Source organism: Episyrphus balteatus, chromosome 2 (assembly GCF_945859705.1).
Source record: "Episyrphus balteatus chromosome 2, idEpiBalt1.1, whole genome shotgun sequence".
Classification (NCBI taxonomy): domain Eukaryota; kingdom Metazoa; phylum Arthropoda; class Insecta; order Diptera; family Syrphidae; genus Episyrphus; species Episyrphus balteatus.
This window is the reverse complement of record NC_079135.1, coordinates 126,864,127-126,882,519: the sequence shown is the minus strand read 5'-3', so window position 1 is coordinate 126,882,519 and position 18,393 is coordinate 126,864,127. Positions and strand designations below refer to the sequence as shown.

General features: G+C 28.3%; 1 protein-coding gene across 1 annotated transcript; it reads right to left on the bottom strand.

Moving 5' to 3' along the window:
* Positions 1–3,356: 3,356 nt before the first annotated feature.
* Positions 3,357–13,894, bottom strand: LOC129911423 (uncharacterized). Its single transcript, XM_055989225.1, has 4 exons — positions 13,625–13,894; positions 10,222–10,671; positions 9,945–10,122; positions 3,357–4,087 (listed from the first exon to the last, which is right to left on the bottom strand). Coding segments are annotated over exons 2-4 (828 nt in total). The 5' UTR covers positions 10,224–10,671; positions 13,625–13,894; the 3' UTR covers positions 3,357–3,439.
* Positions 13,895–18,393: the final 4,499 nt, after the last annotated feature.

Sequence of the window (18,393 nt, the reverse complement as noted above, 5' to 3'; positions counted from 1 at the left end):
TATTTGAGGAGTTTATCAACTTTTCACACGATGAATTACGACGAAAAGACCTCTTTCAACCAAATATCAAACACATACTAGTTTAAGTTTTGTCTCTTCTCTTTCGTTGTTGAATTTTGACAGTATTGTTGTTGTGGAATAGCTCGCTTGGTTTCATGTTCAGTTCAAGAGTACAACCAAACAAAAAAAAAGAGCAATGATAAAAATCATCCCAACAATTTGCAAAAACAGGCGGCGGCGTTGCCAAACACAGAAGTGCTATGTTGAATATCATTAAAAAATATGAATAAACCTTTAAGTTAGAATCAGGGTTGTAAAAAGAGATTTTTTTAGTGCATTTGTTTTTTATTAAAACTGAAAAAAATTGCAATAAAAAAAATATTTATTGCAAATAAAAAAAAATTATATTAAAAAAAATATTTATTGCAAATAAATAAATTTTGCATTACAAAAAAAAAAAATGTTATTGCAACTGAAAAAATATTTGCATTGAAAATAAAATTGCAAACAAAAATATTTTATATAAAAAAAAATTTTTAATAGGTATAAATATTTTTTTTTATATTCGTCGAATTTTTTACAATTTTGTTTATTTGACCATACATTAGGTCCAATTTTGTAGTTAAAATAGCTTATAATCAAATAACCAAAATTGTTCTGATCTAAATTATGATGGTAGAAAAATGAACATAATCATTCAAAAAATTTAAAAATTTTGACATTTCGAAAGAGAGAAAGAAGATTAGTGTTCGATTCCTGTGAATGTTCATAAACCTCAGTCAAAAATCAAAAATTGACCAAGGAATGATTTTTTTTTACTTGCGATATACATAGGTACTATATATCAAGTTATGAATTCGTACAAAAAAAAAGTTGAGATAACATTTTTCCATGACATTACGATGGTAGACAATGCCAAAAAAGTGGGTCCCGGAAGTCCGTCTGTCTGTCTGTATAAGGAGCTACAGCCTAAACGGATGGACCAATTAATTTCAAACTCTCCCGAGGGGTTTTTGGAATTAATTTTTTTGGACCAAAAATAACGGTACTTGTCATATACCGATTTAAGTAAAATTGAAATATCTCGAAAACGGCTATAAAGATTTTGTTTAAAAAATTCAAATATAAGTTTTAAGCTAAGGTCTATCTTTCAATGAAAAAATTTTTTTTTGAAAATCATTATTAACGGTACCTGCCATAGAACGGTTTTTTTTCATATCCGATTATCTCCGAAACTGCTTTTTCGATTTCAACGAAACTTTTTGTGAAGAAGCATTTATATAGTTTAAATATAAACCAAAAATAAAAGTTCCAAAAATATAATTTTTGGATTTTTAAAAAAATTTAGAATTTTTTTTTTTTTTTTTTTAGGGCCAATTTTTCAATAGTCAGTTAAACAGTCAGGTAGTACTTATTCCTAAGGATAGAGAAAAAATCAATTTTTCAACAGGCAGATATAGCTTATTCCTAAGAATAAAACTATCTGCTTCTTTCAGAGACAAATAAAAATTATTCTAAGGAATAATCTAAACAAAAATATTGTGTCAGTTGTCAAAGCTGTTTTGAAAGAATTTTGAAAAAAATACAGTGGAAAACAAGAAAACAAAAACAATCATGAATAAAAATGACGTATAATTTTAAATATTTTTGAATTTGACAATTTTTTTTTGTTATTCTGTAGAATAAATTATTCTTGATTGAAAAATTCAATGTTTTTATCTGATTGTTTATGAGGCTAATAACTTTATTCGTCGAACAGTTTACTGACTGTTTATTAGAAGATTGAAAAATTGGCTCTTAATCAAATTTTCGAAAACGGGACATTGAATTTTTTTGAAATTTTGTTTTTAGATGTTGATTAGTGATTTCTACAAAATAGCATACCAATTTTATTTTAAAACTTTTTTTCCAAAACATTATTTATAAAAAATTAGTTTTTTTTAAAAAACGGCTCTAACGATTTTGAAAATTTTTTTTCTAAAAATGCATGTTAATATATCAATCAAAACTGCATTTAATTTTAAATTTTATTTTATTATTTTCAAAAACGAATTTTATTTTTTTTTCCAAATTTCTATATAAAAAGTGTTAAAAATTTAAGCAACTTTAACTCTAAAAGCAAGTTCGTGCGGGTTCGCGAGGGTTTTTCTTTTTCATTTCAGGAAAATATTGTTTTTAATAACACAGAAAATTTGTTAACTGCGTTACATTAGGGTGGCACAAAAAAACAAACTTTTACTTTTAACAGTGGAATTAAAAAAAAAATTGCGTGGCTCACATTTAAAACAAATTTTATCGATGAAAAATAATATTTCCAATAAGGGTGTTCAAAAAAGTTTTTTTTTTTGTTATTGAAAAAAAAAAAAAATAGTTTTAGTGCACACAAAGTTTGTGAAGTGCGTTTTTTTGCTATAGTAATATTTAATTTATAGTTATTAAATTAATTAATTCGGTTTTGTTTCATGAGTTCCATGAATTAATGTAAAAGAAAGCAATTTTCTGAGCTTCTAATGCAAAATTACTCAATTTAAGATTATTTCTCTGTAGTGAAAATCCAATTTTTTTCAATTAATTAAAAAATTGCACCATCCTAATGGCATACATTTTTTTTGTCTTTAATAAAATAATATCCACGTTGACTCTTTTTTTTATTATGTATTTAATTTCACAAGCAATTGCAGAAGATAACCTTTTTTGAGCCACCCTGATACGAAAAATTTCAATTTAAACTCACTATATCAAAACCAAAAAAGGAACATTTTTTGCACCACCCACCCTAATTAACATTTTTGCTTCCCAATTTTTTCAATTTTTAATTTTAACAATAAAAACATAGAATTAAGAGCTAAATAAATTTCTTCGTGAGCTCTGCAGCCATCAAATTTTTGGCAATCATTACGACGTTGACGACATAACGAATGTTTATGAAAACACACATAATTTTCAAAAAACGTTTTGCTGTGTTGAACTCAAATTTGAAGTAAAAAGTAGGTATTACACAATATCACTTTTTGAGTTATTAAATTACAGTTTCAATATCTTCATCATAAAAACGCATTTATTGAATTGGCTTACACCTTTTATTTTTCAAGTCCATATATGTACCTATTATTCAAAATTAATAATTTTTTTTTTCAAAGAGCTCAAAAGCCTTAATTTTACGAAATGAATAGATTATTGACTACATAATAAGTTTTCTCCATAAATTGCAACTTAAAACCAGATTAGTAATTGAAAATCTAAGAGGCAATTATTCAGAATCCAGGTATAAAATTTCTTAAGTTATTGTCCACCAGAAAAAGCCATAAAATGCAATTAAAAAATAATAAAAGTCATAACCAAATTTTAATTTTAAACTTTACATATATTTTATTTTGAAATCTTATTTCTAGAGTTTATTCTTGGAATAAAAAAATTAATAATTAATTTGAATGAAAAATTAACTCTTTCCACCATTCATTGCGTTTTGTTTCATTTTTTTTATAGCCAAAAGTTCATTTTTATATCTAATCTTTGATTTACTATAAACAGTTTGATTTATTTTATTTTCTTTATACGCCTTCAATTTCAGTCTTTTCAATTCAATTAGATCATCCTTCTGTTGGACACCTTTTTTAATATAATCCTCCATATTGCTCATGCTTCTCTTCATATCACCCATCAAATCTATCATTTTATTATAAAATTGTTTCTGAGCTAAATTTTGATCTTCAAGTATTATTTTATATTTATCCATTGAAAAATTTGATTTTCTCTCAGTGTCCATAATGGAAGAATATTCTTCTTCTGGTTCGTTTTTGAAAATGGTGGGTGATGAAGTTGAAAGTTTCATAATTTCATCGTCAAAATCGATATTACCATACTTTTCATTATCTTCTGTGCTATCTGTCATTTTAGTATCATCAAATTCATAATCTTGTTGGAATTGACTCAGATGCTTATTAAAACCAAGCATATTAATGACCATCTCTTCCAGTTCACTGAAATGGCGACTTAAATTTAGAGTATTCTCGTCTATTTTGACGCCATTTTGGTACATTATTCGGTTATTTTTCTTCTTTATTTTACATTTTAAATCTGCCCAGACCTAAGAAAAATCAGAAAAATTTTTATTAGGTTATGTATAATTTTGAAATTTCCAATCTTAGAAACGACAAAAAAATATATTTTTAAATTTTCAGGTTGGGGTCAAAATTCAGCTTTCAGAATTCTGCTTTTTAAAATTCTGTTTTTCAAAATTCTGCCAAAAATTAAAAAGGGTTTGGGAAATGTTAAAAAGCGCGCTTTTTAACATTTTCCAAACCCTTTTTTAATTTTTGGCAGAATTTTGTAAAATCATCTTCTAGTTAAATTTGCTGCCTATTTGAGATTACTTACTTACAGTACTTTGTCAATTTTTTGTAATATGTAGATACTCATATTTTTTGATAGATCAATGAAAAAGTATTGAGAAAAGGTTTTTAATGATAAAAGGTGGAGTTGCCTAATTTCGGCCGTCTCCAGTAGCCAGCTACCTTTCTGAAAAATCGTTATAACTAGTGATTTTGTAAGATTTATTGCAAATTTTTGCTGTTGTTTTAAATTTCTCTCCTAAAGTTACAATATTCTTTTTATTTTTGTTAGTCAGTCTTCTTTGAAAAAATAACTTTTTGTGCCCTGATTTAATTGGGTAAGGTTTTATATAATTTTTCTGCCGAGATCTACTATCGTTATTAGTGTTTTGTGTAAACAATTTCCGAGTTAATACTTTGAAATATTGTTTTCCTTATTAATTATATATTATTCTTCAATTAAAATAGGTTTTAAATAGGAAAAAGATGTGAATTTTGTTAATTTTGATTGGGCCGGAGATAGAACACAAAAAAAGCTTTGAAATTCAAGAGTTTCCTGTATTCGGCGCCCTTTTATTGATAAATTTAAAAACTGAAAAAAAAAATAAATACGTTTTTGAATCATTTTTTATTTCACCGAAAAAGAAATAAATAAAGTACTTTTAACTGCAAGAATTATTCGAAAATGTTGATATCACTGGTCTGTAAAATGTATCTTTTTTTTTCTCCTTCCAATAATTTTTTAAAATTATGAAAGATTTGACTTTCCTGAATATAATTCTGGTTTCAGAAAAATTCCAGCACGTACCATTTTTTTTTTAAATGATTTTTGAAAAATATGAGTAGTTTGAAGAAAATAACCCTTTTAGATTCGGTTGACCTAGTACAAATATAAAACTAATATTCGTATTGAGCTCAAATTTGGAGGACTATTTCTCATAACATGATCTATTATATGACACCAAATTTGTATTGATTAATTAAAGTTTACACTAGGGATGGCGGTTGTTAGTACAAAAACCGGTTTTCGGTTTTTCCGGTTTTTTTTCTTTCATTTAAACCGACCGGTTTTAAACCGGGCCAATAAACCGGTTTTTGGAAAAACCGGTTATCGGTTTTTTTTTTGCTTGATTTGACATAAAAAACAAAATTAAACCTAATTTGTCAACCAAAAAAAAAACTTTTCGAAGAAAATCCCTGAGCAAAGCTTTTTTTAGTTTGATTTTGTTATAAGGCCCAATTTATTGACTCTCCATTAAACTTAAATCGCCATTAAAAAAAGGAATTTCAAAATTAAAAACCTAATTCGTTTAATTCAGTCTCTTTTAGAATTTTTTTGAAGTTTGGCATCATTAACTAATTGAGCATTAAATTTTAAAGTTGTTTTAGTTAAAACACCAAATTCGACCTTTTAAGAGGGATTTTTAGAGCAAACGAAGGTTTTAAACAGGATTTCTATTTATTCACTCTCCATTAGCGTCAAATGTCATTTCATTTATTATTTTATTAAACAAAGTTTCTGTGTAAGTTAACAATTAAAAATGAATAAAACATGCATGAATATGGAAAAATGGGATGGTGAGAATGTGTTCAATCAATTTCATAAGACCAAAGTTTGGTAATTGGTAATTTTGGTTTACAGAACAAAGGCTCAATAAATTGACCCTAAGAGTTCTTAACTCACTCTTAATAGGAGCTTTGAGGAATTTGTTAAGCTGAATATGAATGAAATGAATGAGAGAGGGAATGAATGTTTTGAGGCTTTTCACTTTTTTGTCTCGTCGGATCTTTTTTTTGTTGGACGTTTTTTTTTTTCAGCCGGTTTTTCCCATCCCTAGTTTACACACATTTTAAGATACTAATTGACAAAAACAGCAAAAATATTGAAATCCTGCAGTTTTAGTAAATCCCACATGAACAAAAACACCTTAATTAAGGAAAATGTAAAATCTCAATGCCCGTTATATATAAAAAGTCAAATATGTAAAGAAAACTATAATACACAATACATTAAAACAATTTATACGTGTTTTGTAATTTTATACAATATTTTTCTATTTAGAAATATCTTATCTGTGATAAACCATTCGATACACTGCCTTCTAAATCTTAAAATTTGTTTCTGTTCAAATATGTATTATTTAGAAAATCTCAAAAAAAACTTCTATTTCTCAAAAAACAGGTGCTGATCGAAATTTTTTGAATTCGGATTTAAAATCAGAATACTAAAATCTAATAGAAAAGTATACTTTTGCTCTTGGGAGAAAGAAATATGAACTAAAGTTGGGCACTTTAGTTCATTTGAGTGATTGATCACTTTAGTTCAAATCACGCTAATGAACTAGTTCATTTTAGTTCAATTTATATCACTCCGGTTTTGTTAGAATTTAAAAAAAATTAGTTTGTACAAACTGTATCCAAATTTATGTAAAATTGACGCATTCTACATAATAAAACAAAAACAACCTAAAATGAACAGATATGTACATATTTTACTTTCTATAAAAATTCTTAATTTCGTTCATATACTTGTCGAGCTTTCTGGTTCCTGACAAAAGTCTAGAAGAAGTACGTTTTGCTTTCATTAAATGGAAATCATAGTAATGCAAGGACCAAGATGCTACTTGTTTTTTGTTCTTGCTCAGAAATACGAGTAAAAGCTGAAACACAATCACGCTTCAGGGCGTTGCTTCGTTGCGTTACGTTGAGAAATCCTCAAAGCGCGCTTCTGTCACTTTGACTTTGAACAGCTGATTGCAACATAAAATCTGCTGTCAAATAAAAAAAACACACTCACTCACAAAATTATTGGGCCAAGTCTTTATCTTGATTTAATTGTGGAAAAATGAAAAAGGATATTAATGTGTTTAAAAAATGCATACAAATTTGTTTATTCTTTAATCCTATATTTATAAAAACAAAACCAATCAAAATATATTGTTTTTAACAGTAAAACTCAGTCTTAAACATCATTAAATTTTTTTTGTTTTTAATACGTAAATTGTTTTGATTTAAAATAACTCGATGTCGTTTTTTTGTGCAAAATCTATATAGAGAAATTAAAAAACACACATAGTTTTGCAATAATTTTTTTTTTATTATTCACATTTGGCGCAATAATAATGTGGGTGACTGTAACTATGTCTGTTAAATGTCAGAAAGCGAGCAAAAGTTCAGTCTGGTTGAACTTTTGCTCGCTTTCTTACGTTTCCTTACGTTTGTCAAAAAAAGCGTACGTAAGAAAAGCGTCATTGTGTGAGGATACACAGATTTCCTATAGTTGAACTTTTCGCAGTTGTCAAAATCGACGGCAAAGCGTGATTGTGTTTCAGCTTTAAGGGGTGCTTGAAGAAGATGTTTTACATCTAAATCTTGAGGTAGAGCAGAAGAACTGATTTCGCTCAACAAAGAATTGGCTCAGGGGGCTCAAGCCCCCCCCCCCCCCCCCAAGCCTTCAAGATTATGTTATTATTTAGCTGATTTAATCATAATGTACTTGATTATCTAAAACTTTTACGTAAATCTTAGAGATTAAGAGCCAGGTCAGATGGTCGAGCCCCCTCCAAATTCTAAAACGGATGTTTTGTTTGAGTAAGAACATTAGCTGACGTTGAGGGTAAAGTTAAATTTTTTTTCGGATTTAAGTTAAATTCCAATTTTTTAGTATTTTGACGGCGAATTACATCACCGTTAAATTTTGCAAGACTTCTTATGCAATCTCAAAACGCCGTATTTTATCGTCTTAAGTATATTTACTTTTTATCAAAAATAATATTTTTCTTAAAGATATTGCAAATACATAGATATTTTTGATATCTTAAGATCAAGTGGACAACAAACTAATGGTTTTTTTAAGCAGTACGCTCTTCTGATTTGGATTAAAAAAGCAACAAATTGCGAAAAAATATATATTTCGGATTAAACATCAGAAAAAATTTCATCTAAAATTAGTTTTTGAGACTTTAATGTTCTGCATTTCACGTTTTGCGCATTCGCTTGCCGAAAGTGAAAATAGGCCTTCTGCATTTTTTCACTCATTTAGATTTTCTGATCGAATTCATTTCACTTTGTTGCTGTTTGTGAGTTTGCTACCTTTTTCAATGAATCTGCAAATTTTGGGCAAACTACTATTATCAAAACTTATATTTTATCGTTTTGTAATGTTAACTTGTTGTTAATTTAATACGAAATACATAAAACACATGAGGCATGAAATATCATAACTGCCTCTGTGTTTCCAACATCATTCGCTTAGCACTTTACATAGTTCATTTTTAGCATTTCACTTACATACATATTTGATTTGTCTAGCAAAATGTGTCTTCTTATTTTTCTTTTAACGTCTGTTATTTTTTTTTTTGCATTAAAATTGCCAATAAAATTGCATCCATATTCAAAGCAGCAGTAATTTCAGTTTAGAAACTAAACAAAAATGGATGATCCTTCAGTTTTGACGTTTTCGAAGTAATTTCGAAGTTTTCGAAATCGATCGAAATGAATTAGGCACATGATATTTTTCATTTCACGTGAAATTGAAAAGTGATTTCAATTCACTTTCGGTCAAATTGCGGAACATGGGCGTTTATATTGAAAATAGTTATGAGTTTAACTAAAAAACTAGACGTGATAGGAATAAATCTGTTAACTGTTTGAACTCAGCACATGAGAAAGTTCGAACGAAATAAAGTGTTTTTTAGGGATGATATTTTACACAAAAAGCAAGATGTTGGAACCTTGCTGTTTGTTTAAAATGTTTGGCATACAAGAAATTTGAAAAAACACTACTTTGAATGTTAAAAGAGGAGACAGCAGTACGAAGCTGTCGATCGAAAGCAGTTAAATGCTACTATACCACTTTCAGTACCGCAGCACAGAGCTTCACTCTCGATCATAGATGAATGAAAAAGCAAGAAAAAATTTTCGTTGGTTTACCCTCTAAAAAAATTTTGAAAAATTTTCCAGCCCCCTCCAAATTTTTTTCTGGATACGCCACTGGCGCAAGCTATTTTGTAATGTCATATTACGACTGCTTTAGGTTGCTGTTTAGTTTGTTGAAACAAATCTTTTTCGCTGTTCGCGAACTAAATTGAACTAAGTAAATGAACTAAGTTCACTAGTTCACCAAGATGAATTAGTTCATTGAACTAGTTCGTTCGCGAACTACACAAGCCTAATATGAACTTTGAATGATCAGTTTCTTTATGGTAAGATATGCCAAACCTACTTATAATTGACTTAAATTTAGATATCTTGGATAAGAAAAGCGATATTGAGAAGATTGAAACTGAATTTGAAAGAAAAAAATAAGTTCTTTTATAAACTCTGACAAGTTTAGTTAAAAAAGTTTACATTACATCAAAATATTTCTTCGAAAACAGCAAAAAAAGAATGGGGTTTCGAGATTTTCTAACGGAAATATCCTAAAAACGTGACGTGCTAGTCCTTTTTTGACTTCGAATTCGGAATCAGCACACAAAAACGCTTTAGAAAAGTATAGTTTTATTGAAAAGAGGATTTTTTTTGCAGACCAGTGTATTTGACGTTTCTGTGCTATATTTTATGAGAAAAAATCCTTAAGGAGCCGGCTACAAGCAACTCTTTTAATTCACTTACCCTCATCCATTTATGCCATTCACGCTGTGGCGGACCTATTTTATTTAATTCGACAGCGAATTCTTCCCATTTCTTTTGCGCATTAGTTTTTGTACAAATTCCCTGGGCAATATTTAGATTTCCTCGTAATAATTCTACAAGTCGTTTCAGCTGTTGTTTGTTGCTTACTACTTTTGCCCTACAAGAATGAGAAAGATACAAAAATTAAATAAAAATGCACACAAAATAATCACATTTATACTACATCTACAGTAAATAAAAATAAACATAAACTTACATCTTTTTTTTGTTATCAACAACACTCGTTGCCGGCTGGCAAACGTTTAAATTGAGTTGTGTTTAACAAAAATTGAAAATTTATTTCAATTGCCAAACAAAATCTTTCGTATATCGTCGTCGTCGACGACGCGACGTCGTAGCTGTAGTATCGATTTTTTCAATGAGTCAACTTGGCCGCAATAATGTATACACGCACACAGCTTTCTTAATTTACTCTACACGGTAGGGGAATCGTTTTTCGTTTTATTTTTCTTTATTTTTGTCACCAGCTGCAAGAATTCTGATGGATTGATAAATCAATCAAACTTCGTTTTGACATTCAAAATTCTAAATTGCATTTTATTCGACTGATTTTTGTAGATATTGATTTTAAAAGTATTTGTTGGAATATTTGCTTTTACAGACAATTTAGCAAGAAATTTAATGATTTTGTACACAAAATGCGAACCTGAAAGAAAAAAAAAACGCAGTGTTAGTCAAATTATGTCTGTGTGCAAGAATGAAGAAAATTAAAATGCGATTGTGTATGTGTGTGTGGAAAGAAACAAGAACAATAAAAAAATCGATGTACGCGTCTGGTTGTTGTTAAGAGAGAGACAGTGTTGCCCACTTGCGAGAATTAAAATGTGTATACAAAATATTAAAAAAAAAATAAGGCCCAAAAATAAATGAATGATTTTATTTTTTTTAAGCTATTGCATATTTTTTTAATATTCGTCGAATTTGGGTGTTTTCATAAACGTCTGCCTAACTTAGGCCTGCGTTAGAAGTGTTCATAGAGTAAGAACTGCGATCGGACTAACTTAGTCCAACTGCAGTACTGCTGTTCATAAACGTCATTATGTCGTCAACGTCGGGCAGATTGCTCAGCCAAAATTTTATATCTGCAGAACTCGCAAAGAAGTTTATTTGGATCTTGATTCGATGTTTTTATTGTTAATAAACATAAATATTGTGAAAAAAAATTAATTAGGGCAAATGTGTCCCCTAGAATCAAAAACAATCTATTCCACTTTTTCTTTTATTGGGTTATTTAAAAAAAACGTTCCTAAGCACTTTTTCCCGTTTTATTGAAAAAACAACTTCTAAATCGAATTAAACATGTACTTTTGATTTTAACCTGACTGTGCTTTCCTTTGTCACCCAACGCGTTCGGAAAATATTTAATAATTAATTTTGGAATAGAAGTGTTTTGAAAGTCATGCATAGGAATAGTTTTGTTTTGAAACTTAGCAATAAAAGGTATAACATTGTTGAGAATATTCCATAAATAACCGAGATAAAATTTTTTTTCTTAAGAAATCCGACTTTTTTATTAAGTAATTTGTCCATATTTTTTAAGTTTTGTACCCTTTCAGAACCTTTCAGAATACAAAAACTTAAATAATATGGAAAAATTACCTCATAAGAAAGTCGGATTTCTTAAGAAAAAAAATTTTATCTCGGTTATTTATGAAATATTCTCAACAATGTTATATCTTTTTGAAAAAAGAATTGAACACACCAACTTTTAAGGTTACTTGCCGAAACATAGTAGTGTATTTTTTTTACACTACGGTTCATTGAATTAGAGCCATGTAAATTTGTTTAGTACTTAGTTGGGCAAAAAAGTAATTTTTGCTTTAAAACCGATGCAGCTGAGTTAAAATTTTTGAATGCATTTGGTAGCAGGGTTATTCAAGGTTCCGTAACAAAAGAAAAAAATGAGAAAACTTAAGATTTGTAGTCACGGCACATGAAAAACCGTCACAGGGTGACCATTTTTTCGACTTTTTTTCAAATGCCCATAACTCACAAAATATATGGCTGCAATTTTTTTTATTATTTTTCTACCGTTTTCGTTTCGACTTTAACTTTTGGGACACCCTGTATAAAGTATAACTCTGGAACAAGTTGACTTTGAAAGTGCTCAACCACACTCAAAGAAAGAGGTTGAAAAATTGAGATAAACTGCGTTTCTAACTCATTTTTCACAAAAAGTGGAATAGATTGTTTTTGATTCTAGGGGACACAAATGTAAATATTGTAAAAAAAATAATTACTAATTAGGGTGGTTAAATGTTTTTTTTTTTCATTTTCGAAAAATTTAGATTTTAATTACACAGAAAACTTCTAAATCGTAATTCTTGATACAATGAGTTTAAATTGTTTTTTTTTTCGTATTAGGGTGGCTCTAAGAAATGTTAATTTCTATAGTTGCTTGTAAAATCCAAAAAAAAAAAATTCAACGTGGATATTATTTGGACCAAATTATCGAAGAAGGTTCAAATTTTTTTTTTAATTATTAAAAAAAAAATTAATTTTCACTGCAGAGAAAATTTGTAAAACATAGTTTATAAAATAGGATGTAAAATTGTGTAGTTGTTTTCACATTAGGGAGCTCAGAAAAATGGTATATTTTACATTTACTCTTGGAATTCAACCAAAATCGATTTAATTAATTTGATATTAATTAAATATCTATTAGTATAGAAAAAAGCAATTTACAACTACATAAATCTATTTTTTTTTTTTCAAACGCAAAAAAAAATTTTTGAGCAGCCTAATCAAAAATATTTTTTTCCATCGAAAATTTGTCTCAAATGTGAACCACTCGTTTTTTTTATTCCGCTATGAAAAGTAGAAGAAAATATGTATTTTTTTTGCGCCACCCTAATGTAACACGGTTTACAAATTTTCCATGTTATTAAAAACAAAAGTAAATATTTTTTTGTTTATTAAACAAAACTCATTCTGTGGTAATTTTTTTTTCTGACGTTTATGACTACTGAAAATTGTACTAACACAGGCCTGCAAACATTCTGCAGAATTGGTGTGTTCATTAATGCAGCAAAGCAGAAAGACGATTGTACTAACGCAGATTTGCGACGTTTATAAAAACACCCTTTCTTACATTTTTTTTTTTTCAATTCATAAAATTTTTTATTTGCAATATTTTTTTTTATGCAAAATATTTTTATTAGCAATAAAAAATTTATTTTCAATGCAAATATTTTTCCATCATTTTTTTAAATAAAATTTTTTTTTTTAAATTTCAAATGCGCATTCTAATTTTAATTGATATTTTAACAACTGTGGTAGGTACTAAATATTTGTTCAAATACTTTTACAAATCGTATCAATTTTTAAAATGTATTTATTTTTTGTTGCTAGAACCTTGTTCCTCTTCTTATTCCATTTTTGTTATTTTATTTAAAAGTGTGAGGAAATCGCTTTTCAACAATTTTGTTAAACAAGCGCAGTGGCAACACTTCACATTTACACTTTTTCGAACTTCGAACACATGCACATGGTCTGCATCTGTGTAAGTGTAAGTGTAACATATTAAATACAATACAACGATCAAAAACAAGGGCAATCAAAGGTTTCCCTTTTTTTGATAAAAAAAAATGTCTACCTACCTCCTGTCTGTCGGCTGTTATTTTTGTGTTTTACTGTTCAGTTAAATTTTAATCAACTTAACATTCAACAACAATCCAGATTAAAATGAAAAAAATATTGGGTATACTGCACACGAACGAAATACCGGTTGATAAATGACAGCAATAACAAAAACGTACACAATTGAAGGGTTGATTTGATACTAAACGAAAAGTAAGGAAAATAATATACACACAAGATGACAAATGCGACGGACCTTTTACAACGAATATCAAACACATACTAGTTTTAGTTTTGTCTTTTGATTTTTGTTTTTATGTATTTGAAAGTTGACTACTCTCGTTTCATTTTCAATTCGTACCGAAGAAATACCATTTAACAAAAATCAAATTACAATAGCCGGCGTTGCCAGAAGTTCTAATTAAAATATGTTTGAATTTATCTCGGGAATTCGGTGAAGTTTTTTTTTTTAAGAGCTGATTTATGTGTGAGAAAGGTTCAAATGTCGTTTTATTTGTTAAATGAATTAAGAATCTAAAGAGCCCACCACATTATCTTAGATGAAAGGGCGTTTTTTTCTTAAAGAAATTATGAAATTCAGAATAAGTATACCTACCAGGAAAACTGACAAAAATGATACACCAATGAAAATTGGTAAAAATGTTTCTCTTACAACAGAAACCAAAAATCAAAGCAACCTATAAAAGATAAAAGGGTGTTTTTTTTTGCAAATAAGCGTAGGGTGTCCATTTGGGACCTTAATTAAAAGAGAACATTTTACTCTAGAACCTTTAAAAAAAGAGGACTTAAAAGAAAAAAAAAAAAACAAAGAACAAAAAAGAGAGTAATTGATAAGAAAAAGCAAAGGCTAACGTCACATAAGCAGAACAAATTTATTTTTCCTAAAGAGTTACTTAAAAGTAGTGGATCTGGGACACAGGTAGTGTTCGTTAAACATCGATAGTTTAAGATTTCGATAGTATCGATAGTTTTGGGAAAACCCTATCGATACTATCGATAGTTTTACCAAATTTCCTAAAAAGCTTTAAAAAGGCTTTTTTGAATAATAAAAAACGTTTAATAATCAGAATATTGCAATTTAAAACTAATTTTTAGCAACTGGAAATGTATTATTTCAATTGTTTACTTGCAAAACATTTTGAAAAACAAAAAACCAGATGTATTGAGGTCCGAAAAAAAATATTCGGTTCGATACGGCCTGCGGCAAGCTTGCCAAAGATAACAGACAATTATGTTAAATGAAAATATTTAACGCATATGTGCACGAGTTTATCGAGCACAAGAGAACATTTTTGTATAAATAGATATATGTATAATAAATACATACATCTAGCAGTACTGCATACTCTTTAAGGTACATCAGCAAATAAGATAATGTAACCTTGTCGATTCCTACATATACATATTTATTTGACAAAGAGAATAAAGGTCCTACATTCTAGTAAGTGCATGTATAAATACTAAAAAAGGGCTAAAAAACAAAGTTTAGTCGTGTTTCCACCGACCGACCGGCTTGACAAAAATACTAAGCAAGCAGATGATTTTTTATTTGGTGTTGTCATAACGAACCAAACTATTGCCTTGAATGTATTTATGAAATGATACAGCTAAAAACACAATACCTACAATAAAATAAAATTTATTGAAACAAATCGCGCAGAAACCAAAACCTAAAGTAAACAAAATGCAACAGTGACATAGTATGACAATGTTAACAATTAGTATTATAATTCTGTGGTTTCCCAAACGAAAAATCATTCATAAATAATTGAAATGATGAGAAATGAAGATTTCGGGTTGGGGTCAAAATTCTGCCGGGGTCAAAATTCTTTTGTCAAAATTCTGCTTTCAAAATTCTGTTTTACAAAATTCTGCTTTCAAAATTCTGCTTTTTAAAATTCTGTTTTTCAAAATTCTGTTTTTCAAAATTCTGCTTTTCAAAATTCTGTTTTTCAAAATTCTGCAAAAAATTAAAAAAGGGTTTGGAAAATGTTAAAAAGCGCGCGCTTTTTAACATTTTCCAACCCCTTTTTTAATTTTTTGCAAAATTCTGTAAAATCATCTTCTTGATAAATTGTCTGCTTATTTGATTACTTACCTACATAATTTGTCATTCTTTGAATGCATATTAATTTTTGTTTTAATACTAAACATTTCCGAAAATAATTCAAATTTTTTTTAATTTATCAAATAAAGATGAATAATCAAAAATTTGAATAAGAAAAGGAATATTTTGTATCAAACAACATCGGTTCCAATAAGTTATAGATTTTATTCGAAAGAAAGTCAGTCTATGCATTTAAAAAATATTTCCGACACTTAAACAAAAAAAATTAGAAAAGTACCAATGTTGAATTACATTAATGAGGTGTATTTTTCTTTAGTCAGCACATATGCTATAAAAAAAACAGAATTGGCAGAATTTTTTTGTTTAAGTATAATGCTGGCAGAATTTTGAAAAGCAGAATTTTAAAAAACAGAATTTTGAAAAGCAGAATAGAAAAAAAGCAGAGTTTTGAAAAACAGAATTTTCGTTAAAAAAGCAGAATTTTGAAAAGCAGAATTTTGAAGCCAGAATTTTGAGCCGATCCCGAAGATTTCACTAAATTTTCAAAAGTTTTTCAGTGTTTTAGGAGTTCAAAATTAAAAAGCTGGTGCGTTTAGAACGAAAAGCTTGGGGTAAACTGTTAAACTTAAAACTATCGATAGTTTTGTCGATAGTTTTTTAGAACTATCGATGTACGCGATAGTTTTTTACTATCGATACTATCGATAGACTATCGATGTTTAACGAACACTAGACACAGGAATTACGTTAAAAATGATCAAATCTTTGCAAAGAAGAACGTGTCCATATTCCATATATTGTAAATCTTTTGAATGGAAGTTTAACTTCTCTAGAGAAGTAAACTTTGGAATAACTGCACAAGTCAGCTTTTTAGCGAGCCACAATTCATTTAAATTGTTAAAAAGTACTTAGATAAAAAGATCGAGCTGAAAGGCAATTAAACTGAGATCCGTGTAGAAAAAGAAATTACAAAATATGTAGATCGAAAACGAAAAACAGAACATCTCTTTTGAATTTAAATGCGATGAACACTTTACCTTAACTGTGAGTGGGCAGAGTTTGAGAGTTGAAACAACGAGACAGATAATCGTAACAATCTTGAAAAACTATGGACGAAAATAAAAAAAGATACTAAAAAGAGGACATTTGAAAAATAGAGAACAAAAAAAGAATACTATGAAAAAAGAGAGTGTAAAAAAGATCAGAGTTGAAAAAGAGAACATGTTCTCTTTAAAAGAGATGTTCTGGAAACCCTAAAATAAGGAAAAACCGCGATAAGTCGGATAAAATCAATGGTAGGTATTTATTAGACTGATTAAAAAAAAATTTTTTTTGTTTAAAGCATTATTGAAAATATTGTTTGAAATGACGAAAAAAAATACTGTACAAGTTTCAGCCCTTTATATTAACATTAAGTACCGCCGCATCGCAAATTTCTATTTCCCATATGATTTACATGGGAAAGATTGTGTTTTTGAGTTTGGAATTTTATAACTTTTTAATAGTTCATCAAAAAGGCTAGATTTAATCATTTTCTATATATAAAAATTATAATTATTATATTATAATTATTATATATAAAATTGAACGCTCTACAAAAAAGCACTTATTAATTTTTTTGATAAACTGCCCCGTTTCGAAGTTATTCAACTTTAAAATATAAAATGTAATTTTTTTTCTTCATTTTTGTTCAATTTTTTGATGAAAATATTGGGTTTTTCAAAAAATTTGGCAAACTTTTCGAATATTTGTATTCTATGTTGTGTTTTGGTTTCACAAATCCTTTTATATAACTCTCAAACCCCTAGTACTATCATATTAGATTTCTTCAATAAATTCGAATTATTCATTTTTTCAACTAAAAATTATTTTTACTAATTTTTCGCGTCGGTTTTTTTTAAATTTTATAAATGCAATTTTGTAGAGCGTTCAATTTTATACAAGAAAATGATTAAATCTAGCCTTTTTGATGAACCATTAAAAAGTTATAAAATTCCAAACTCAAAAACACAATCTTTCCCATGTAAATTATATGGGAAATTGGGAAATAGAAATTTGCGATGCGGCGGTACTTAATGTTAATATTATTTTTTCGTCATTTCCAACAATATTTTCAATAATGCTTTGGACAAAAAAATTTTTTTTTGAATCAGGCTAGTATTTATGATACCCATACAAACTTTATTAAAAATGTTGTATTCGCCATGAAAATTACGAATTAAGGAAGTCTATAGTTTTTACTTGCGATATAGGTACTATATATCAAGTTATGCATTCGTAAAAAAAAAAAAGTTGAGATAACATTTTTCCATGACATTACGATGGTAGACAATGCCAAAAAAGTGGGTCCCGGAAGTCCGTCTGTCTGTCTGTATAAGGAGCTTCAGCCTAAACGGATTGACCGATTGACCTCAAATTTAGCATTTTTTGGAGATTTTGGTTTTTGGAATTAATTTTTTGGACCAAAAATAACGATACTTGTCATATACCGATTTTAGTAAAATTGAAATATCTCGAAGACGGCTCTAACGATTTTGTTTAAAAAATTCAAATGTTAGTTTTAGGCTAAGTTCTATCTTTCAATGAAAATTTTTTTTTTTGAAAATCATTATTAACAGTACCTGCCATACAACCGTTTTTTTTTTCAAATCCGATTATCTCCGAAACTGCTTATTCGATTTCAACGAAACTTTTTGTGAA